General features: G+C 35.2%; 2 protein-coding genes across 16 annotated transcripts in view; both read left to right on the top strand.

The window, feature by feature from the left end:
• The first annotated feature begins 22 nt into the window (after positions 1–22).
• Positions 23–10,845, top strand: dazl (deleted in azoospermia-like). 4 transcript variants are annotated; one of them, XM_087294937.2, is made up of 10 exons: positions 23–129; positions 719–835; positions 957–1,048; positions 2,469–2,520; positions 2,617–2,683; positions 4,232–4,362; positions 4,475–4,555; positions 7,394–7,444; positions 8,664–8,734; positions 9,662–10,845. In XM_087294937.2, the coding sequence occupies exons 1-9, from the start codon at positions 127–129 to the stop codon at positions 8,706–8,708; spliced, it is 639 nt and encodes a 212-aa protein (XP_087151063.2). In that variant the 5' UTR covers positions 23–126; the 3' UTR covers positions 8,709–8,734; positions 9,662–10,845.
• Positions 10,846–11,882: 1,037 nt separating this feature from the next.
• rftn1a (raftlin, lipid raft linker 1a) overlaps positions 11,883–24,421 on the top strand; it is a 213,844-nt gene continuing 201,305 nt past the window's right edge. For all 12 annotated transcript variants that reach the window (XR_015945356.1, XR_015945354.1, XR_015945355.1 and 9 more), the window contains exon 1: positions 11,883–12,004. The gene's annotated coding sequence lies outside the window, so the exon portion shown is untranslated. The remainder of the gene's footprint in view (positions 12,005–24,421) is intronic.

Below are 24,421 nucleotides of genomic sequence, written 5' to 3'. Positions count from 1 at the left end.
TGGTATGATGTTTTCCAATTAGGACCGAGAATGGGAGTGGCGCTTTAATGCAGATCTAGCAAGAGGCACTGACCCAGCGAGCCGCTCATTTCATTAACTTATTTTGATATTTTAATCATTTTAGATATGGTAAGTAACAGAACTGATAAATTAATTAATTATTACACTTTCAGCTGCATTCCACGTACATTCGCTGCTAACATTATCGAGTTATTCCTGTAAAAAAGTTCGCGCGGCAAATCGCCATCAGAAATCAACCCGCGGTCGATTATGTGCATCTGTCAGGAGAGCATAAATATTCGTCCAATTAAGATTTTTTACCCTAAATGCCCAGATTGCCTAATGAAGAAACACGATAAGACCGTGTTCGGGATCTATCCGGTTTCGGCCGCGTGTGGATTGAGCATTTAGAAAGTTAACGTTAGCGTTATTCGTTTAGCTTTTCGACGGACTTTGGGGTTTGTTTTTGTAAATAGCTTAGGTAGCAAAACGCGTGGCCTTGTTTCTCATTCAAAATGGTTCAGGGGGTTCAGTTACCCGTGTGCCTTATATGTGGTTTATATTCACAGGTAATCGTTTTTCCTTTTATGCATCTCAATAACCGTCTGGTTGTTTTGAGGCCTAGTTTTGTTTTATGTTGTGCTCACGAAGCGTCCGTTCTTTTTTTAAACAAATGTATATTGAATGTGATGATGAAAGTGTTCTAAAATACACACAGGATATCCAGAAGCATCGTCAGGGTTTTCCGTCCTCCCTGAAGTTGTCTAACGGTTACATTTTACCTGAGGGGAAAATGACGCCCAACACACTGTTCGTCGGCGGTATTGATATGAAGGTAAAGATGATCATGTTAAACTACTATTCGGTTTTTGAGGCCTTTACGATTTCAGATTCAGTCTACAGTTGACGATACATGGTGTTTTGTCTTTTGTCCAATCTGATATATTTTCTATCAGGTGGATGAGAACGAGATCAGGGAATTCTTTGCCAAGTATGGCTCTGTGAAAGAAGTTAAAATCATCACTTATCGAGGAGGAATTTGCAAAGGGTGAGTGAGTGAGTGTTGTAGATTTCCTGCAAAAAACTACTGGTTTCCAAGACTAAAAAAAAAAAAAAAACTCAAATCCTTGTCCAACCAGCTTATGCTACACTAGTTGTTGGCAGATTTGTTTCCATCTGGCAAAAATCAGATGAAAATGCAGTGAAACTTTTGCTTTCTGATGCAGATTAGTTTAATTGGACTATAATGTTTAATTATTTTAACTTTTTTTTATCCCTTTTATTAATTTGGGACCTTGCTGTGAGACTTAAGCATGGGTTGGTAAAAGATTCTCACGGTATGATGTCCTTAGATAAAAATATTACGTTTTTACAGTATTGTGATTACTGCTCTAAAATATATTCTTTTCAAAATGTCTGGGTAAAAACGAAAACGTTTTTCCATTTTAAACCCAATATATTTTATTTTAAGACATGTTTATAATATTTTGGAACAGTAAATATGTCAAACTAAATTATTTATTCACTTTTGCTGTTTACATTTATTTCAAAAACAGGAACGATAAAGCAGAAAATTTTGACAGTTTTAAAACCTTGACTTTTTCAAACTGCGGTTTACCTTGAAAGCAGTTATCGTCCCATACCTAGGGTGGCACTGTGGGTAGCAGTTTATGGGTAGAGTAGAGCGGGTAGATTTTGTATGAAGCAAAACAATCAGTATGTGCAATAAATGTAACTTTATTTACACTATTCATAATATTAGCTTTATTCTATAACCTGGGCAAACAGTTCTTGGCACATGCATTGAGCGCGAGTTTCCAGTCTCTTTGTGGTGTCAGATTGCATGCTCAAGACACAAATTCATTTATCAGAATAAAGTCATGCCTGCATTTATAGCAGTTACTATATCTTTTTGAACTATCACAGGGAAGAACCATTTTGATAAAAACATGCAACTTTATTCTGTCACCTCATGCCTGAGTGGGCGTTAATGTTATCAAGCCAATTGTGATCGTTGAGTTGCATAATATAATTTTACAGAGGTCCACTGTGATTTGAGAATTCAGTTTTGGCAGAACTATTATAAGGGGTAGTTCACCCAAAACTGTATTCTTATGTCATTTATTCACCCTTGATTCAAATCTGTTTGAGTTTCTTTCCTCTGTTGAACACCAAAGAATATATTTTGTAGAAAGCTGGAAACCTGTAATTGTCTTCCATAGTTGGAATAACATGCTATGTAAGTCAATAATTACACGTTTTTAGCTTTTTTTCAATATATTTTCTAATGTTCACCAAAATGATAAAAAAAAAACAAATCAATCGAACCACTTGAGGAGGGAGTAAAAAAAAAAAGTTTATTTTTAATAAAAGCTGCATTAAATAATTTATTAAAATATATCTTTGGATTCAAACTGCCTATATATTTTTTCCCATTTTTAATTAATTGTCTGTTGTCTTTATTACAGATATGGTTTCGTTTATTTCAGTGAGGATGTTGATATCCAGACTATCGTTGATGTAAGGTCTCTTTTACATGTGGATGTGACTTTGTTTTACATTTTCTGTCAATGCATATATTATAAGTAATTCTTAAACATTTTAAATCTATTACAGCAGCCGATCAGTTTTAAAGGGAAAAAACTCAAACTGGGACCTGCAATCATGAAAGAGCGAAGTTCTCGTGAGTCCTTTCTTGTTTTTCACTTTGTATTTGGTCTTTCTAACATAATGGAAATGTCAATGTTGAATATACATTTAATAAACCTAAAATATTTTTGTTGCAATTTCAAGGATTTGTTGTAGACCTAAATATTGGATTCACTCTAATATTTTAAATTAATTCTGAAATCAGAACTGAACACCATTAAAAAAAATTGCATACTGTATAGCAGGCCCAGCTACAACTTTAGTTCACAATATATAATGGTCAAATAATATATTTATAAATGATGTAATATTCTGTTAATGTGTGTGAGAGCTCCATGGTTCTGGATAAAATGAGAATTACTATTTTGCTTGAGTTATTTTTTCATAATTCTCTCACAATTCTGCAGAACTATATTTTAAAGATATACCCATGAAACTTACTACCTCTTTTTTTAAACAAGATGGCAATAAAATTAGACCGTATTCTTTGCTTCAAATTATTGTAACTTAAAACAATGTAATTTATCAGAAATTGGGTTATTGACTGTATATGCTTTATATTGTATGGTAAAATAATTTAATTATACTACTATTATTACTATTATTGTTATTTTGCAAATGTGGTAAAAAACAATAATATTAAATGTGGGCTTATAGTTGGTTTAAATCATATACCGTAAAAGATATAGATGTAGTATCCATGACTTCTCCTATAGATTTCTAAAGAGTGCAAATTAAGCTACAAGTAGACAAGACCAACCAACTGGGAGTTTCCAAAAAAGGGCAAAGAGGCGGAGCTACAGATGCCTGCTAGCATTTTGCTTAAAAAGATTTTCTTTGGTAGAAATTCTTAATACTTCATTACCTGCTAGTCTTTTGTGTTCCGACCACATGTGCTTGGTTATTCACTATATCAATTAAGTGTTTCGTCTTTTAAAAACACTGTTGTAATGCATTGAGCCACTAAGCACTGTTTTTAATACATTCTTCTACATGAGGAAAAGCAAATTACTCCCAAATACTTTAAATATAGTCTGTGTTAGTAAATGCAAGGCTGTTTATGAAATACAAGCATAACACTGTATGACAACATTTCAGATGACTGTTCTATAGCCTACCGCTAATCAATCTGTCAGATTTTGGAGAACATTACAGGTCTAAAGAAAACTATAAAGGATTAATTATTTTAAATGAACCACATGTATGTATAGATATGGTATACAAGTATATAAATTTAACTCACCTGGGAACTGAAGGCCACTTGAATGATTTGTGAACGCAGTTGAGTGCACACATCATGCCATATTATCTGATTATTGTTGGAAATCTCCAAAAGCCAATTGTGTAAGCCACAAAACAACTAAAATATGACGTATTTGCTGACTTGCCAGTGACGTGACTGCAACCAGTGAGACCTAGTTGTCACTTAAGTAGCCACACCCTTAATTAAGCAGTCTTAAAATAAAAGAAACGGATGAGGTATAAAAAAAAATATTTGATTGATTTTAATTTTATTTGACTCTGATGCTGTTTTAACATTAATTTGAAAGTCACAGGATTTTTTTTCTTTCTTGAATCCCAGGGTCAGTGTCATCTCCAATGATTGGTCCATCACAGTGGGTAAACCCCACCCCATATATGTACTGCAGCTGCTGTCCTCCAGGCCTGGCCCCACCATCACCCGTATTCAGTGGAGGAAATCAGTACATGCAGGTAACTTATTTTTATTTATTTTAAATTTTTTGTCTATAAACCATGCATTAAAATGTTACTTGGAGAAATTAGGAATTGATGAGGTAAATCTTTTTTTTTCTTTTTTTTCCAGCCTTATTCTTACTCCAGTCCTCCAGGAATTATGGTTCCACAGGTGCCAATGAACTATGCACAGACCACGTATGCCTATCAGGTACATAACCACCACTCGCAGATGATATCGCTTTCAAACGCCCTCTTAGGCTGCATTTACAATGCAGATTTTTGTCTTTGTTTATTTTTTTTCTGACCAGCTTACATCTTTTAAAAGCAAGTTGTATTAGATGTTGGACAAGGGCATTATATAACTCTAGGGTTGGATATTGTTTTAATTTTAGCTGTTCCAATTCTACTTATCAATTTCAATTCTATTTTGTAGCATTCATGCTATAACCAGTAGGGTATAAGTCTTTAAGGCATGGCTCATCCAAAATTAATTAATTTATTTATTTAAAATAGTTTATACTTTTTTTCTTTCTTCTGTTAAGAAAGAAGAACCTTTTAACCATTGACGTCCTTAGTAAAAAAGCAAATACTTTGAAAGTCAATCATTACAGGTTTCCAGCTTCCTTCAAAATACCTTTTTGGGTTTAGCAGAAAAAAGAAAATCAGAAAAAAAAAAATTTTCATTTTGGTTAAACTATTCCTTTTAACTGTGAGAATTTGTCAAATAATTAGCACTTTCTTTACGGAATAAAATAGATTGCAAATAGTTTAAATGCCTGATCAGGATTTTTATAAATTTCTTACCATGGTGAACGACTGATACAGAGTACCAATTTTGATGCTTCAACTGTTATATAAGTTTGCTATTGCATAAGGCAGGGTTGTGTTGGAGGGCCGGTGTCCTGGAGAGTTTAGCTCCAACCCCATCAAACACACTAATCTGTGTCCGAAACTGCCTACTACTCAGTAGGTACTGTATTTGAATTTAAACGTCTACTGTTAGAAAACTGCATTCTAAACAGTATGAATGTGAAAAGTATGAATGGAATTTGGACGTACTACATCCGCCATGTTGTCATGATCACGTGACCTACCCTCGTCAGTTTCGTCGCTTCCCTCCCATTCATGAATTCTCTCGCGGGGCATCATGGGATAGCACAGCATGCATGGGATGCGCACTCCAGAATCTCGCTGGAAGTAGTAGGTCATCTGGGTACTTCTTGCATACTGATTTTCGAATTCTAGTTTGGATTTTGGACACCCCCGGCATGAGCACATTTTCCCTCAAAGTATGAGATCTCACCTCACTTAAGAATAAATAAGGATGTTGCATAAATGTAATGGTCGGAAGCAGCTTTACATATAAAAATAATGGATAAAACTGATATGGTAAGAAGAATTACTAACAATGCAGTTTGGAAACATTGCTCATGTGCTGTATCGCTGCTGATGTATAACCCGGGCATGCACGTGCATCTTCTTCTGCTTGCAAACTGTTTACTGGAGCATCCCTCGTTTAAATATAGTAGAACATGTTATCAAGCTGCCAGATACAGCTTTAGTTCTAAGGTGACCACCTTTTAATATGTTTTAAGTGTGAGAGACTGCTATTCCTAATATTAGCTGTGTCTGGTACGTTGTCACAGGTCTCAACAATCCATTAAAAACTGCTAAGTAATGAATAAATTCTCTACTTTAAGAGACTCTACTTTTAAAGTAGAGTCTACTTTAAGAGACAGTAGACCGTGTGTAAGAGTTCTCACTTCAGAGCTCTGTCTACAGTGCAAGTGGATTGGCTGCAGTGATGTGAGCACAACAACCGCTCATAGTGTCTCACACACACTATAAAATCACAGCTTATGAGTAATATTGAGTACTGAATGTTAGTGAATGTTTTGTTGCCTTTTTCTTTCATTAGATGAAGTGTTTTCATTTAAAGCTGCTACTGGGTGGAAATGTGAGTAGTGTGTCCATGCCAACACATGTCCTTGTAGATAGATACAGCTGTGAAATGCTCACAGGTATTCACCGTGCGAGAATGACTGAAAGAGTTAGGAATTGATCCACTGAATCGCAATGCATGCATTATCGAATACCCAGTTCTTTGACATTTGGAACTGGTTTTAAAATGCAGTTCTTTTTTTATGAGCCACAGTATCAATTTGAACTTGGTAAAGGCAAGCTTCTTTGGTGATGGTGTATGCAATGTTAGATTTTATGTTTAGCTGCTTTTTGCGCGAACTATTCAAGCCATTAAACAGCTGAGCCACTCCAAGTCTTTCAAGCACTCTCCTAAAACACTGCTGCTGGATCAACATTCACTACATAATCACTATCACAGGTGCCATTATTTGTTACTCTAGGTAGGTTTGCAAACTGGTTCTTTTCATTGCCTCTTCCTCAGACTATAGCTCTTTGCATTTCCCATGGTCATCGTAGTTGCTTGTCATCTGAAAGCATTAAGTGATTGACAGTTAATATCTACGTAGCAGAGAAGACTGTCACCGGTTTCTTTATATGGATACACCTTAATAAAATGGGAATGGTTGGTGATATTATTTTCCTGTTTGTGGCACATTAGTATATGTGAAAACATGTTTTTCTCTCTTTGTTGAAAAAACAAAAGTTTGATCCAAGGTGGCCGATTTATTAAGGTGTATCCATATAAATTGCCCACCCTGTATATATCATGCACACATATACACAGCATTTTTTGTTCTTGTTTATGAGATTCAAGATTTGAGACTCTGTTCTAAAATACAATTTCTATACATAAATAATGCCTGAATTTGATCTTAGTAAATCAGAATCTAAAGTTTTTATTTATTTTATTTTTCTGTTTACACATATGTGGTCCTTATTCGGTGTATCACATGGGAGGAAAAAAATTTAATTTGTGTCACTTGAACCATGCAGTGCAAATGTAGCCTTGGTTAGGAGGACACTGGGATATCATGCTTTTTCACATTTTTCTAGACCCATTGGTAAAATAAATGTTATTTGAGAAAGTCTGCTATTGTGATTTTTTTTTTTTTTTTTCTCTTAGTATCCCCTGCCACAGTGGTGTGGAGAGCAAAGGACGAGGCTTGTCAATCAGGTCAGCTCCAGTCTTTTTTTTTGGGTGGGGGTTCAGTTGGTTCAGTTCAGTTGAACTGAAATGTTATTGTTAGTTAAATTTTCATGCCTAGAAAACCTAACTTTGTGCCCTATTCCAATTTTAAAATCCTTTTTTTTTTTTTTTTTTTTTTTTTTTTTTTTTTTTTTTGGTGTTTAACAAGACCATGCATTGTAGTATACAATACAATTTAGAAAAAACAACACTAATATCCTCTCAAAATAAAATTATTAAAATGTATGATTTAAAAACAAACATTCTCTGAGAGGAATAAAAGTTATTAAATATTAATATTTCACAAGTTTACATTAAAAGATAATAAAATTCAAGTTAAGGAGTGAATATTTCCTCTTTCCAGTTATTTACTGTGTATTAAAGCTGAAACCAACAGGACCAGGTAAGCCTTTAATTTAGTCTAAAACAGTTGCTGGTCTTGAACTTGACCTTTTCCTTTAATAATATAATACTTTCTAGAGCTATCATTTTTTTCTTGTTTATTAAAGCAATAGATTATTTAATCCAGAGGGAAATCTAAATGAGGAACCCAACAATAAATAATACAATTTCATAGTTCTGTATGTGGAGTTGCATGTTTTATTTTTTTCTTTTGTGCATATATGAAACATAATTTAGTCTTAATGTAATTGCTTGCCATATAACTGGACAAAGATGTTAAACAACCATGATTAGTCTAGCGTTCTTGCCTTGCCCAGCAAATTACATTGAGAAGACTGTGTAATCCAGTCTGCTGCCTCTAGCATTTTAATAATGTTTGAAGAGCTGTCAGTGCAGCGTACCAATAGGTACTGGCTTCATTATGGTGCATGGTACAGATCCTAAGGCCAGAGATGCTCAAGTGCTCACAATCGGTTTATTTTCTCAAATTTGTGTTTTGGTGCTTATGGCTAATGTGGCAGAATAAGTCTTATGATCCTTTTCTTGTAGAGTGTTACATTTTATTTTTATTATTATTATTATTATTATTATTATTATTATTATTATTATCATCATTACTAATGCATTGAGAGATCTATTTTACTGTAGAATAGTATAATTGGTCTAACTTGGTCATGTTGGTCATGTTGTGCTTTTTCAAACCTTTAGATGACAGTGGCGATTTACTGTGAAATAAATATACTGTATCCTCCTGAAGCTTCATCAATATAATATCAATATAAATGTATGTAACTTTGTGTTTCAGAATTTTGTGGATTGTGGAGTGCAGACTTTGCTAACCCTTATGTAGCCTTCACTACTAGCACAGACTTCTTGGTAAGTTTGTGAGAAGGTGACACTGCGGCATTTTTTCTGTGATTATTTTATTATTATTATTATAAAAAAAAATTATATATATATATATATATATATATATATATATAAATAAAATTTCACCAGATGGTTTAATAGTGCTACTTTGAAAAGAAAGGTTGAATTTAGACTGACCGTGGTAATTTTGTAGGGGAGTGGTTCATAAATTAAAAATAATAAACAATAGAAATAAAATGGAGCAAAGAGTAAATGTAAGAAATGTATCCCAAAAAAGTCGAATAGTAAAATGTAAAATAACACTGCATAGACTGCATTGTATTAATAATTCAGTAGAATTGTTGTATATTAATGTCTTTTAAAACACATGCAAATGATAAACATTCTCTCTGTTTTGGTTAAACTTGCTCTGTACTCTGAATGTTCACAACAGGTTAAAAGTTTTTTTTTTTTTTTATGTATTTTTTTAATAATAGTAACGATAATAATATTATTGATATTGGAGTGATTTCTGAAGGATCATGTGAATCTGAAGACTGGAGTAATGAAGCTAAAAATCATCTTTAAAATCACTGGAATATATGATTATTTTATAGTGCAGTAACATTTCACAATTTTACATATTGTTTTGTATTTTTGATGATATAAATGCAGTTTTGGTGTGCAGGAGAAGCTTATTTTAAAACAGTCCTACTGACCCCAAATTATTGACTGGTAATGTATTCTGATCTGTGCTGCCGATTAACTATAATCCAAGCACAAAATGACAGATCCTGCGCTGTGACTTTTGTAGACATACACATTGCGCTTAATATATTGTGCAGCCCTATGAGGAGGTAGTTTAATAAAAAATGTATTCTTTTTTTTATTATTCTTTTTTTAATTTTATTTTTTTGTCGTTTTTATTGGCCACTTTCTTTCTTTTTAAGGTAGATGCCCAAAGAAGCACGGGAGAGCAACTTGGAGCAGTGGACTTCATTGTCTGTGTGTTTTCACACACCGTTGCAGATAGGGTCTGCATGAGTGTGATGTGAAGGTGTATTTTGAGGGAACAACATTATGACGGGATGAATATACTTTAACCTCACATCCACTGACTTTTGACAAGCTTTGTTTGCTTTTTTTTTTTTTTTCCCTCATTTATTTGTTATGTCTGTGTTTTCCTTTCTGCGTCATGGCCAACTAACTTTAAAGACACTTTTAAGCTCACGAATGTGTATTTATATTTTATTTGTTTCATTATTTTAAAGTTTGACTCATTGTTAGTAATGCACCATATGCATTTAGGTAACTGTTCGATTGCGTTCAGTCTGTTTTCAAGCAATGTTCAGTTTGCTTGTTCAAGCGAGTGTTCACCTTTTATAGTAGTTTGATTTTGGGGTTTTCACAAGGGCACATGTTCAAACTTTTTTGATTTGGTTGTTAAACACTAGGGTACAGTGGCTCCCCCTCCTTTTTTATTGATTTATGTTTATACATCTGCTTGCTACATCGGTTATCACTGTACTTTTTTCTTTTTTCTTTCTTAAGCTGGTTTTCTTGTCAGCGCAGTTATTAGGTGTAAATAAAATGATTGCATTAATTCAAAATTGAAAATAAAATTTTCTACTCTGCCTGTAAGTCACAGCAGGTCACAGGATGACTGACCTGTTTTAAATTAAAGCGATGATGGAATATTGATATCACTGTGAACACAGTCATGCTGCATTTTTCGGTTTTCCAGCACTTTTTCACACCAGTTCATTTTGTTGTTTGACTGTTTGTTTTTAAATTGTGGTTTTAATAGTTTGCTAAGAGTTATGGGGTGTTTTACTAAACACAAAGCACTGTTATCTTTGTACATAGTGTTGCATCACTTTTTGTTCTTATGGGGGACACATTCATCAGATTCTTTTAAAACCCAATTCTGACAGACTTGTATTGAAATTTCTCTTTTATTTCCTCATTTCCCATCGGCTCATGGGAGTTGTGGTTTCTATTGTGCCTTGCTATGAGAGCTGCTTCTAATCACTGTACTCTGGGTTTTGCCCGTGTATATATGTTTTGGATTTTGATGTTGGCATTGTACGATGTTGCTGTTTTTGTTAATAATAAAAAATAAAGTTTAATTAATTTGGTGTTGTCTCAGACTTATTACTGCGATTACATGACTCAAGTCCAGAGGTTTTTTGCTCAGCATAGAGCTCTGAAATTATTGGTTGGTGGTTGTTGTTTTTAACAAATTTGTGTGTTAGAAGCTGTACTAAATTAGTTTTTTATTTTTCCAGACATCTGTAGACAGTATGTCATTTAAATATTTTTTTTGATTGTTTATAGGTATTTTTAAGTAACAAAATTGTTTGATGTGAGCTAGTAACATTTTTTAACTTAAGATAAAATGCGTATTGTATAGTGCAGCTTTGCAAAACAATGACCAATTGTCAAAGTAATTTTTCAAACATGTTTGCGTATTCATGTATCTATTTGTGGATTCATACGATTTAAAAAAAAAAAGTTTTAGCTTCATAAGTTAAACATTTGATTGAAAGAGGTGATTTTCTGTCTCAAGTTAAACAATTATCTTTATCAAAGGGCTATTTTTATTTGAAAATATTATCAAAACGTGTTTCCAAGACATCGCTTTTTGATTTACATATATAATATGAAATGCCTGTTATAAAAGTACTTTAAAACAAAAATTTGTAGAATAAAATAGTTTTATTTAAGCTGTAAACTGGAAGTTATCCACATCGACTTGAACAATAATCATATTGTACTGTAAGAATCTACAATATAAGAAATGTGTATATTTTAAAATATTAGTTACACCTAACAACTTGATGTATGGAGAAATAAATGCAAAACGCATAACGCGCCCTCGTGGTGGCGCTATAGAGTCATTTTACTTTTACACTATTAGGATATGTTAGGTTTGTTTATGCCAGGAATCTCAAATCTATATGATATTATTTTTGAGTATAAAGCTGACCTTTAAAATTAACTTTTCCTCAGACTGTTCTATTTTAATGTTTGTCTAGTTTATAGGGTACGCTGAAGGTGAAACGGCGCATTGGAATCAATGCTGTAAGGCATCGTTTCCCTTCAGCCTCATCGTAGAGAAAGAAAGGAGGAGGAGACGCTGGTTTTAACTGGTGAATGAGTCTAAACTGAGCTCATCCTCTCCTCACCTGCATCCAGTTCACACAAACAACAGAGGACAGGAAGCAAAACACAACTGAGGTAGACGAACCGCCGAAGAAACACGTCGAGACAAACATCATCAAAGAACAGCAGCAGGTATGTTCACTTTTGAGAAACGTTTCTTTCTGTCCCCGTAAACTAACATAACACTGTCACTGTCAACTTTGATTATGCACATAACTTACTGCTTTAGACTTTCTTTCTCTTCATTTTCAGTATATTTGCAATAAACGTAATGTTCTGTGATTTTGATTGGATATTGTATGTTTAAAGCTCACTTCGTATTTATAAAAAGTGCTAAATAAAACCATGAATTTTAGAGAATTTCACGCTTTCAAGTGATTAAATACATTTTTCAGAGTTTGGTTTTATGTAAATGATCATATGAGGAGGAGACGGGATGAAAGTAACTTGTTTGAGGGTCTGAAACTTGTTTATCCTTTTTTGGCGTTTGTTCATCCTAGATGTCTTACAGTTTGATACAGTGTAGCTACATTTGTCTGCTGTAAATATATGACACATGAACGTATTCTGCATAATCACAGATTATAGTTATGTTAAAAAAATCTGTTTGAACGAAGGGTAGGCAAAATGAATAGTATATAGGTGAAGTCAAAATTATTAGCCCCCCTGTTTATTTTTTCCCCCAATTTCGGATTTTTTTAAACACATTTCTAAACATAATAGTTTTAGTAATTCATCTCTAATTACTGATTTATTTAATCTTTGCCGTGATGACAGTAAATAATATTTTACTAGATATTTTTAAAGACACTTCTATACAGCTTAAAGTGACATTTAAAGGCTTAACTAGGTTAATTAGATTAACTAGGCAGGTTAGGGTAATTAGGCAAGTTATTGTATAACGATGGTTTGGTCTGTAGACAATTGGAAAAAATATCTTAAAGGGACCAATAGTTTTGACCCTAAGATGTTTTTTTTTGTTGTTGTTATTAATACTGTGTTTATTCTAGCCAAAATAAAACAAATAAGACTTTCTCCAGAAGAAAAAAAATATCAGACTTACTGTAAAAAAATGTCCTTGCTCATTTAAACATACTTTGGGAAATATCTAAAAAAGAAAAAAAAATGTTCAAAGGGGGTTAATAATTCTGACTTCAACTGTATATTCTTGGTTAAAACAACAATTTTTACTTGGAAAAAACTTTTTGGGAGAAAAAACCCACAATCATTTCTTATCGAAATATGGCACTGCTCCTGTCAGCTTAAAAAGGAGACTGAAGTGATATTGATAACATCATCATTATTTTAAATGGTCAAACGTGCAGTGTTACAAAAGACCATGTGCCTACATTGCGTAATGCATGTTTAGGATTTGTAGTTTTTCTCGCGAAACTTTAACAGGGTAAAATGTATCAAAATTGTTTATTCATATTTAAAACGTACATATTTAAAATCTTGTGGATTGCTTTAAATGCTTCCATTCAAGTGCTGTTCACATGTGCTGTGAGAAATGGTGCTCCAGTAGTTGGCCATTGTCCTTGAAGAGCCCCTTTCAAAGTGTGCACAAAGTTCTCAATACAATCTGCACTGAAACATGCTGCTCAAACTGACCTAAATTTACACTTTTGTTGCTCTTTCTCAATGTTGAGTTGCCTTCGTGAGTGCAGAGATGCCAGTGCTATACACATCGGCAGGGTTTTATGAATTGGTAATATTTTTCATAATAATATTTCTTAGGATATGTTCAGACGTAGCAGCTTTGGTTTGATTGTAACAATTAATCAATTGCTCTGTTACAGAATAAGTGTGAACTCTGCCAACTAAATGTAGATTTGCATTTAAAAAGTCATTTAAACTGCATTAAACAAACTTTGGTGTGGTTCAGCTGAATTTTGAACAACATGGATCAAAGACATGTAAAGAAACAAAACAAGCATGATGTCACAAAAATGTGACTAATAAAGGGCACCTATTTACCCCTTTTTCTAGATTTTAGTCTTTTGTGTCTCCAGAATGAAAAGTTTCAGCTCAAAACACCCATCAGATTATTTATTATACCTTGCAGAACATTAGAATTTTCTGCTCTGAACACATTGTAGCTATTTTTGTTGCCTGTGCCTTTAATGCAAGCTCGTCCTGCCCACCTTTTCCATGTGCCTGTCAGATCGTGCCTCATGCCTTGTTTACACTAATATGTTTTTGCTTTAAAATGCATAAGTTTTGTACGGTTATGCCATCCGTCCACACTTTGCCCGAGTTTTTGAGTGCCAAAAACGATGCGTTTTGAAAATGCTGGAGAGGCCATTTTCGTTCTAAAACGCTGCTGCTCCATGTTAGTGTGCATTGGTAAAACGGAGACATCTGGAAACGGAGGTGGGGCTACAGACATTTGCCTCTCTGATTGTTTTTCCTCAATATTGAGTAGCCTACACAGTTCATTTCTGCTTCCTCTCCTTGTAAATTCAGACAATACCATCTCGTTCACTGAATATCAGTTTTAATAATATTGGCCATTATAAAAGTATACAACATACAATAAGTTTTACAATATAGGAACCTAATTAATATGTTAAACTAATTTATCCTTGTGTTCAGCCAAAACACATTAACTGAGAACAAGTTATAGATTCAAAAGTCCAAAGTCTGGGAATATGTGGTTAGACAGACAACAAGATTAATTAAATAACACGTTTAACAAATATAGTGAGATTAGATCCAGCCGTAGATCCTTGATGAAATGTCCGACGTGCACAGCTCTTACTGTATATGGGTAGATGCATGCTAGAGTGTGTGTCTGTGTGTGTGTATGTGTGGTCACGTGATGTGCGTTTTCAGCTGTGTAATGTAGACGCAGAGTTGTTTAGAAACGCTGGGTAAAACGCTAGTGTGGAAAGTTTTCTTTCTTAAACGCAGTTTTAAAAATAAAACGTATTTGTGTAAACGGGGCCTCAGTCTCTACCTTTGCTGCATCAGATAAACAGCACAATGACAGACATGAAGGAAGCAGATCTCACATAACGTTTGTGAGAAATACTACAGTAAGAACTTTATTAATGATTTTTTGATGTTTTTGTTGTGGAGTTGCAAGGATGAGTCACACACAATGTTGTTATAAAGTTCATGCACACACACACACATACACATACATCGGGCTCCTTTAACTTTGCAGTGTTGCACACTTTACACTCGCATACTGATTTAAGCGTACTATATAGTTTGGAAGTATGCAGTTTCGGATGCAGCCTTAATCTCAGTTGCTTTGCACAAGTCCTGTCTTGTTGACGATCATATGCATTACTACGGAGATATGTTAATACACGGCTGTCAATCAATTCGGTGGACGCCAGGGAAGTCGCCTTTGTCACGTTGTGGTGGGCCTCAAAATAGGAGGGATTTGGATCCTATTTTAACGTAAGGAAATTTTAAAAAGAGACTTATTGTCTTTATATCACCCCAATATGACTGTGGACACACTATACCCACACACAAATCTGTCCAAACAGCTTACAAAATTTCATCATAAGTGCCCTTTAAAAGAACAGAATGCTCAAACATACCTCAAAACAGGCATTGCAAAGCAACTCTTTGCAACAGATTTTCACTTGCGTCTGTGACTTGGCACTGCTTTCACTCCTTTACACATTTTATAAGCTTTTCACGAGTTCTCAAAAGAAAAAAATAACAAGTACCGCACATGCACATTGAGCACATCACATTTAGATTTATGTTCAGTATGTTCTGTTGCGAAACATATGTCATAACAGCTTATTTGTAATTCAAACACCCCCTTAAATGGAAAATATATAATGCTTTGGTGCTTTGTGCCAATTTTTTTTTAATTTGGACAATATATTAATAACATGTAAGCAGGAATATTTGAGAACTCAACTTCATTCTTTACTAGAATTCCGGTCCAAAAACATGCACATATTGTTCATTCACACATGGTGGTATCAAGTGAGATGACTGCTAGAAGATGATGACCTTCGGTTAGTATTTCACACACACATACACACTCACTCATTCACAGTGGGGCTCCGAGGCTGATATGAGTGACAGGCTAAGCAGTCAAACTCTGTGTGAGAGAGAGAGAGAGAGAGAGAGAGAGAGAGAGAAATGTAGCAGGGGTGAGAGATTGGAAGCGAGAGGAATGAAGTAAGGTGATTACCAACCTGTGAAATAGGAGGGGAATGTGCTATCATCAACTTTCATATTCAGCCATGCCAAGCTGCTCTTGCGATAGCGACCTACAGAGTCCCACAAACATCTTGTATGTAAACTTTCCTACATGCTCATACAGATGACGTGTCTACAAAGACCACAATTTACTGCCACACCCCTTTACAGAAACCGTTTTAAATAATGTTGTAAATACTGTTTATATTAACTGATGATGGAGGCGCAGTGGGTAGCGCTGGGTCAATTGGCCTTTCTGTTTGGAGTTTGCATGTTCTCGTGTTAGCAGGGGTTTTCCCTGTGTGCTCCGGTGTCTCCCACAAGTCCAAAGACATGCGGTATAGCTGAATTGAATAAACTTAATTGTCCATAGTGTATGTGTGTGAATGAGAGAGAATTGGTGTTTCCCAATGATAGGTTGCAGCTGGAAGGGCATTCACTGCAAAAAAATTATTCTAGATAAGTTGGCGGTTTATTCCGCTGTGGCAACCCCAGATTGATAAAGGAACTAAGCCAAAAAGAAAATGAATGAATGAACTGATGATGACATATTAAACAGATTTATCACAGGATCACAGTAGAGTACACAAACCAAGGTTTTAATCATTAAAAACTTGATAAATTCTAGAATATTATCACTTTTTAAAATATATTTTACAATTAGAATATGTATTTGGAATAATAAGTTTGAAATAATTTTTACACAAATATTTGTCATTATTATTTCACTCTTTCACTATGAAACCACAACACTTGCTCATGCACACTAAGCAAGGTCATAGCTCACACACACAAAAATTGAAATGAACGAGGAGGCTTGTGAACAAATCACTTAACCTAAATGACGTAATTTAAGCATGCCAAAGTCAATTTTATGTATATAAAATATATTTTCCCAACAACAAAATTGTGGCTAGTGAAAATGGCGAGTGACTAGTAACATTGGAAAACTACTAGCCACAGTGGCCGGTGATGAGAAAAGTTAATGTCAAGCCCTGCTTGCAGTTAATATGCTAAATCAATTTTGTAATGTGTTGGATCTTAATCTCTGCTCCAACAACTTCTGAAATTTCTATTTTTTTTTTTTTAATTTTTATATCTTGCAATATAATAATGTCTGGGATGGTCATGTAATTCACGGTACAAATCTGGGTAATAATGAGCTGCCAGTACTTTTTCAGTTATTTTAGACATTGCTTATGAAGTGACTTGATTTAGATATACATTTTCATGCATAATCCCTAATAATTTTATTACCAATTTTGCATGTTCTCCTCTTGTTAGTGGGGGTTTTGCCTGTGTGCTCCGATTTCCCCAAACATTACATTAAACAAAACATTGCTTTGTTTAAAAATTTCCAAATAGTTATAATTTAATTTTTTTTTTTACCATGGCCTTAGATTTTGGATCCCACTACATTTTCTGTAACATACTAAAACATTATTAACCTTATTAACCTGCTGGATTAAATGCAGACTTTTAATGTAAAAATAGTAAAGTACTTTTTTTTGCTCTCAAAAAAATAACTCATTGGATGAACTAAATTTACTTGAGAGCAGGATTTCCATCCAATAAATTTGTTTAACACCAACTAAAAAACATGATTTTATTAGATAAAAGTTCAAATATATTTGTATTTTTATATAACCTAAATTCAAATGTTTTTTAATATAATGTATGTATTATGTTTCATACATTTCAAGTTTCTTAGTATTATTTGAAGTTATCCTAAATTACCTAAAAGAGCCATTTTAAACAGATTTCAAGAGTTGCATAGACAGTTGATTGAGATCTGAGAACTCATTTTAGGACAGTTATTGCTTACTGAGCAAAGCAACTATCTGCATTTGTGTTTATTAAGCTGCCAACACCCAAAGCATTGGTGCTTCAGCTAGGTGGTAACCTCAAAACTCAAAGCATTACATGAAAATCTTCTAAGTCTTCAAACTGAAGTGAAGATTAAACTTTAACTAGTCTTTCTATTAACTTTAAACACCGAAGATTACGTTTATTGTCAACATTTTACTCTCTTAATTCAATCCCACACAAAGCATGCTGGGCGACGCAGTGGTGCAGTAGGTAGTGCTGTCGCTTCACAGCAAGAAGGTCGCTGGTTCAAGCCTTGGCTGGGTCAGTTGGCGTTTCTGTTTCCCCCACAGTCCAAAGACATGTGGTACAGGTGAATTGGGTAGGCTAAATTGTCCTTAGTGCTTCCCAGAGATGGGTTGCGGCTGAAAGGGCATTCACTGCGTAAAAACGTGCTGGATAAGTTGGCGGATCATTCCGATGTGGCGACCCCAGGTTATTAAAGGGACTAAGCCGAAAAGATAATGAATGAATAAAAGCATGCTGGGAACTACAAATCCGCTAACCAGTTGGACCGTCACAATTCCTTTATGTTGTCCCAACACAAAATGCTTAAGTTAACTTAATGGTTTACAAATTTAAGTGGACAGAACATAAAACAAAGAACTGTGTTGTTTCAGCTCATTTTAAACAAGTAGTTTGAACAATCAACCGTAACCATTATTTGAGGTTGTAAAACATATTCCAGTATTCTTTGTTATTATAGATTCAGTCATTTGTTTATAATGCAAAAGTACTTCTAAGCAGGTTGTACACGAAACACAAAACAACACATTTGTTTCAACCCATTATGCCTCAGTAGTTAGCACTGTCGCCTCACAGCACGAAGGTTGCATTTTCTCTTTGTGTTCGTGTGGGTTTTCTCCGTGTGCTCCGGTTTCCCCCACAGTCCAAAGACATGCGGTACAGGTGAATTGGATGAACTATATTTGCCATAGTGCATGTGTGAATGTAAGAGTGTATGGGTGTTTCCCAGTATTGAGTGGCAGCTGGAAGGGCATCCTCAGTGTAAAACATATGCTGGAATAGTTGGCGGTTCATTCCGCTGTGGTGACGTCTGATAAATAAAGGATTAAGTCAAAGGAAAATGAATGGATGAATGACCTTTATGCAATATAATTACACTTTAGCAATCAAATATAGAGGATTGTATTCATATTTTGAAAATCCCTTTTTCAGAGCAAGACATTAGGAGAGTAAATCTGGCTTTTCTTTATTGCATCATATTGACATCTCTCGTCTCCATTGGTTACCAGACCCCCCCACCACAACCTTGCATTCGATGTGTGCTTTCAACTTATTATCCTTCCCTATCATCTTGCCTAAATTTAGCTCTCCATCTTTCTTTTTTCCCTTTTTTCTTCCGCTCCCCTCCTCGTGCTTATCACAGTGAGAGATTATTGTGTGTGAATATCTACGTGTGTGTTCTGCTGAGAACCATGCAGGAAATGTGTAGTGTGGGAAGTGTGTGGTTGGGATGTAGAGTATAAAACTGCCTATGCACCTTTCTGCTAAAGATAAACTCCTAGTCTGATTGTGTTCTCGTATTTCTATTAGCTTTAATGTGCATTCCAAAGTGCATTTTCAATAAACTGTTTTAATCTGTTTCTTAAGTGCATCTATATTTATGTCATGTACCTGTAAAAAAAACATATTATCACTCATTCATAGCCAAAAAAGCTTTAAAGTGCTCTATTGTGCTTTTTAAAAGCTTCCTAATTTTGTTCTGGAGGTCTGCTGCAGTAGATTTGCATCCATCCATGGCCAACTCACATTGCATTACCTTTTTCCTACAGTGTCTGAAACATTTCAACATCTTTAAACCAGAGATGGCAAAACTAGGGCCCGCAGGCCAAAGTTGGCTCTTTGTGTCCTATGATTTGGCCTGCCCAAGGGAAAATGATAGAAAAGGGTTGGAGAATGCCTTTAACAGAGATTATCATTTCTATTGTAATGTAACCTTTGGTCTTTTTGTTTTATGGTTGAGTTACAAATAAAACAAACAAAAATGAATTTAAATCTTTTAATTAAATGTTGTAAATAAAACAGATTTTTAACAAATGTACATAGTGTGACTTAACAAATAGAGGATAAAGCAAAAGAGCAGAATACATCAGCGTGCAAATCAAGGCAAAGTTTGTTAAAATAATAAACATTTTTGAAAAATTAGAATGCTTTAGTAAATATGGTTGAAAGTACTCTTTTCTTTTTCTTTTTAATTATATGGTTTCCGCTACATTCATTCTTCCATGGCGGGGTGCCACACCAAAATTCATCCCGCCACGGCAACATTACAGCTTCTTATTAATTCAAAACATTCATTCATTGTTGTTGTTGTTGTTGTTGTTGTTGTTTTTAATAGTGGGTTATAATTGCACCAAACGCATTAAAAGGTAAGTGAATTATAGCAACGCAAACTTTTCTGTTACCGTTGTAGGGCTGTGCGCTATTTGTTTAACACTTTAAGGTGACGTGCTGAAAGACAGACTGACTTACTGACAGGTGCGCAATGCATGAGGACAGCGAACACGATGTAGTTTTCAGTTAAGATAAACACAGTTTCCATAATTATGCTTTATTTATAGATAAAAGTCTGTGATTCTGCATAGAAAGACTTTAACGTTATCTTGCTGGAGTTTACTGCCATTTCACTTTACTTCAGGACGCATTAATCCCACTCTCTAGGGCTATTGGAGACATTCCTAAATATTCCTAGCAAATCTAATAAATGTTGGAGACATACTCACTACATAAATGCGCTAAATCGCACTTCAGCAGTGTTTATTTGAGAGCCCACCAGAAGATCTGCGCTTGATAGCGTTTGAGGGCGTGCAAGAAGTTTTGTGCACGAGCAGAGAAAACCGGCACGCAAGCAGAGATTGCATGTTCATATTAACTTTACATAAATGCGATCCCGATGTGTAATACTGCGTTCACCACATTTCTCCATGAAATAACGCCATAGGTAGTTGGTAGATTTGTGTAAAAGACCTGCCACCACAGCTGGTAAATATCCTAGAGAAAACACTGAATTATTATCATTTAAATTAGGGAATGATCCATAGCAACTTTACTGTTATACAGTTTGCTATATTTACCTTCAACCCCACAGCTCTCATTCAAACTTGGATTTTGGCCCTTCAAAAGAAAAAGTTTGGGCAGCTCTGCCTTAAACTCCTCCTTTTCAAGAACTTACCTTGTATCAGAACCTAAACATTCTTTATTTATTATTTATTACATCTGAATTTCTGCTTTAAAAGCTTCTGATCTGAGCACAGTGACCCAAAATTTAACTATATTGTTGGTTCCTTTTGTGTCAGCCATGTTTAATGTTATGTCAAAGAGACTCTACACTGTAGGTTCGCTTCTGTTAACCCCAGTGATCTCAGGTATAATTTACAACAGATCATTTACCATTGAGTGAGATTTGGACAGTTATTTAACTTTGATCTTCAGTATCAACGCACTTTTCTCATGAGAGAACAATATCATGCTGCTGGAATCATGCAGGGCTGCATGATTTGGAGAAAAAAATCTAATTGTGATTTATGTGAGCAAAATTGCGATTTGCAATTTTAAAAAGGTTTTTTTTTACTGTAATTTCATTTAAAAAAAAAAAAAAAAGCTGCAGGTTTGATGTGGTGGTTTTGATAGCGCCAAAGAAAGACCAAGCATAATCACAAAAGTATGCTAATCTATGCTTCTGTTCTTTAAATTTTTTTCCAATAAAGCTGTCAGTTGAAATGACAGATTAAGCAAATAACTACAATTTTTTAAATTTAATTTAATAAATGAGATCTAAAAGCTTTCACATTCACGTGAGTTCTTAAACACCTGTGATGGGTCATTGACACATTGTGTTTCTGCATTTAACAGAAAGGGTTGTGATTGTCTCTAAGAGTTAGCGCGGCTCTGGTGTTATCCACCAATGAGTGACGGGTATTTGAATAAACAGCCATGGGTACAGTCTATAGCTGGAGGTTATCATAGCTGATCCATGATTTGTGTGGTGGAGAAAATTCGAGCTGCAGAGAAACATGCTCGTGTGTGTGGATCCACAAGTATCGATGTAAAAGCCGAGAGAGGAGAGGAACCGTTCCCTCACCCAAGCAAGTCAAAGGTCTACAGAGAGAGTTTACAGCTTTCATTTTCTCTATATTAGTGAAATAAGGGCTCGTGGTTCTGCTGTAACAGTTGTCTATTTTTTAAGTAATGTTAGTTGGATTGTTTTAATTACTTGTGCTCACCTCACTTGCCACAGTATTAATTGAAATAATCGCAGCTTGTGTGATTTTTTTTTTTTTTTTAAATCCCACATTTTCAAATCACGCTTTCGGTTTAAAATCTGCTTTATAAATAACATTGCGAAACTGTCTTCTCGATGTATGAGCTGTGGCCTAAAAGAGCAAATTTTTCTAAAAGAAGTTCTTCGAACTAATTTTTCATGTCGCTATGGGTACAGTTAGCGTGATTGGACCAAATATATGTTCAGGCAATGTTGTTCTTGCACAATCTGTCTTAGGAGTCTTGTTCTTTTCTAAACGTCTACACTGTAAAAAGTGATTAGTTACTTTACTTTAAAAAAGGGAGTAAACCCGTTGGCTTTAAAGCAACAAGGTAATTTTATTTAAAATAGTTAGTAACCCATTGACTACTTTGTTTACCTAATAATTAAAAGGCAATGAGTTTACTCTCTTTTTTAAGTAAAGTCAACTAATCATCATTTACAGTGTGAGAGCACCTTAGCTGCTTCCTGATCTAGTCTTTCAATATCTGGGTACAAGACTTCAGTGCAAGCACTGGGGGTGATTTGGGAAACAACACCAATGAGTTTATATCATGTATGGCTCACGGTGGCTCAGAATTATACAACTTTCCCATTTCCTATTATATTCAGTTTCCCAAGTGGCCACTTCTGCAGTAGTCTATTCTAGCAAAAACCTGTCTCCCTCATCGAAGATGAAGCTCTATAGCCCATATTTTATTGTGGCCAAGACAGGTGTCTGAATAGGTTTGTGGAAATAGAACTGGAGCTGTTTTACATTCAGAATAGTTCTACCTATGGGGGTTGGATGTATCAGTTCAAGGTCCAACCTTTTTGGATTGCCCTGTCTCTCACTGTCTTTTTGAAAGTTGTTAATGCCACCCTTTCCACATTAAGAAAGCACATTATTCATATACTCATTTCTAACTCTTTGTTAGTGTTGAGCTCCTTGAAACCTCATTAAGCACAAAAACCCAGCCCAATGAAATACTTTCAAAGGTTTCTGGAGCCCTCCTTAACTATGCTAACATTGCTGATACAACTGATGCAACACTACTGGAGTCCTGAAAAGGCCTGGCCATCATAGAAAGTATGCAGTGGCTATCATGCTGAAATTTCTATGCCTCTTCAACCCAAAGTCAGTCCTGGCCTTATTTGTAGCAGAAGTGCCCCTGGGGCAGGTTTCCATATGTGTCCTCATGGCAACAAATGCATATTCCTGTGCAAGATCAGGTAGACAAGAAAAAAAACAAGTTTCAGTAGTTGCTCTTTATTGGCACAATCAGATTTGCCTCATACTTTTTGGAAGATTTCCCAAAGGAAAGAACCATCTTTCTCAGTGGTAGGGCACCAATAAACACAACCTCTGAAGCCTCCACATCTGTCTTCATGATAGACACCATTACTCAGACAAGCACACTCTCTATTAGGTGGCTGTATGGAGTGGCTATTTTTTACTAATTAATCAAGTGATGACATCTATACTTCAGCGTTCTGTTTGTGTTGCTTTGAAAATGACACTTCCGAAAAGCTGCAGTAGCTGACTATGGAAGTATTAGGCAGGAACCAGCAAACACAAGTAAACACAGAACTAAAAATTTCCTCCATTTGTTATACACATCAGCCTTCCTCCTCTGTGACAGCTGTCAGCTCCACGCTAATCATCGCTACTATAGCTGACCAATCACAGCTCTTGTGCTATTTGTCTTTGTGACGTGTAGTTACATTGTTTGAGAGGTGTGCGTCAGGGTCTACGTCAGGCTATGGGAAGAGTAAGTGGCAGGCACGGGTAGGCACCGGACCTGTCACATGCATTTGACAAAAAGGTATAAATCAGCCTTTAGTCAGGAAATAATACATCTGACAGGGAAGCCAACAGAACTACTTTGGCTTCTCTGAATTGACCTGGACCAACTGAAGATCAGATTGTCAGAAAAGCTAGCAGGATTTGTTGGGCAGCACTAGCCAAGCTTTTCAGTAATAGGGGGAAAATTGAAAATGTAGCCCACAGCCCTTCTGCAGGAGAGTGAGTGGCCAAACCACCCCTAGGGAAACAGCTCCATACACCTCTGGATGGGCTGTCTTGCTTTGTGGTTTACGTCAAAGACTCAGGTTCCCAGAGAAACACTTTAAGTGCCTTGGTTTGATGGACTTGCAGAAAAATGACCAACTCATGCAGGGCCTGTGCTGCTGTACATCAGCTTTGTAAGCCTTAGCAGTATGGGCTGTCATCGTTTTATAAG

The sequence above is a fragment of the Danio rerio genome, chromosome 19 (assembly GCF_052040795.2).
Source record: "Danio rerio strain M-AB ecotype USA chromosome 19, GRCz13ab, whole genome shotgun sequence".
Lineage (NCBI taxonomy): Eukaryota > Metazoa > Chordata > Actinopteri > Cypriniformes > Danionidae > Danio > Danio rerio.
The sequence above is the reverse complement of the archived record's forward strand: the minus strand, read 5'-3'. Positions and strand labels throughout refer to the sequence as shown.

What these genes read in the sequence shown, in the direction of transcription:
- dazl (XM_087294938.2), top strand. Translation starts at nt 516, where the DNA reads ATGGTTCAGGGGGTTCAGTTACCCGTGTGCCTTATATGTGGTTTATAT. An exon ending in TATGTGGTTTATATTCACAG is followed by an intron (nt 570 to 718) that starts GTAATCGTTTTT and finishes AAATACACACAG; the next exon opens with GATATCCAGAAGCATCGTCA. An exon ending in GAGGAAATCAGTACATGCAG is followed by an intron (nt 4,363 to 4,474) that starts GTAACTTATTTT and finishes TTTTTTTTCCAG; the next exon opens with CCTTATTCTTACTCCAGTCC.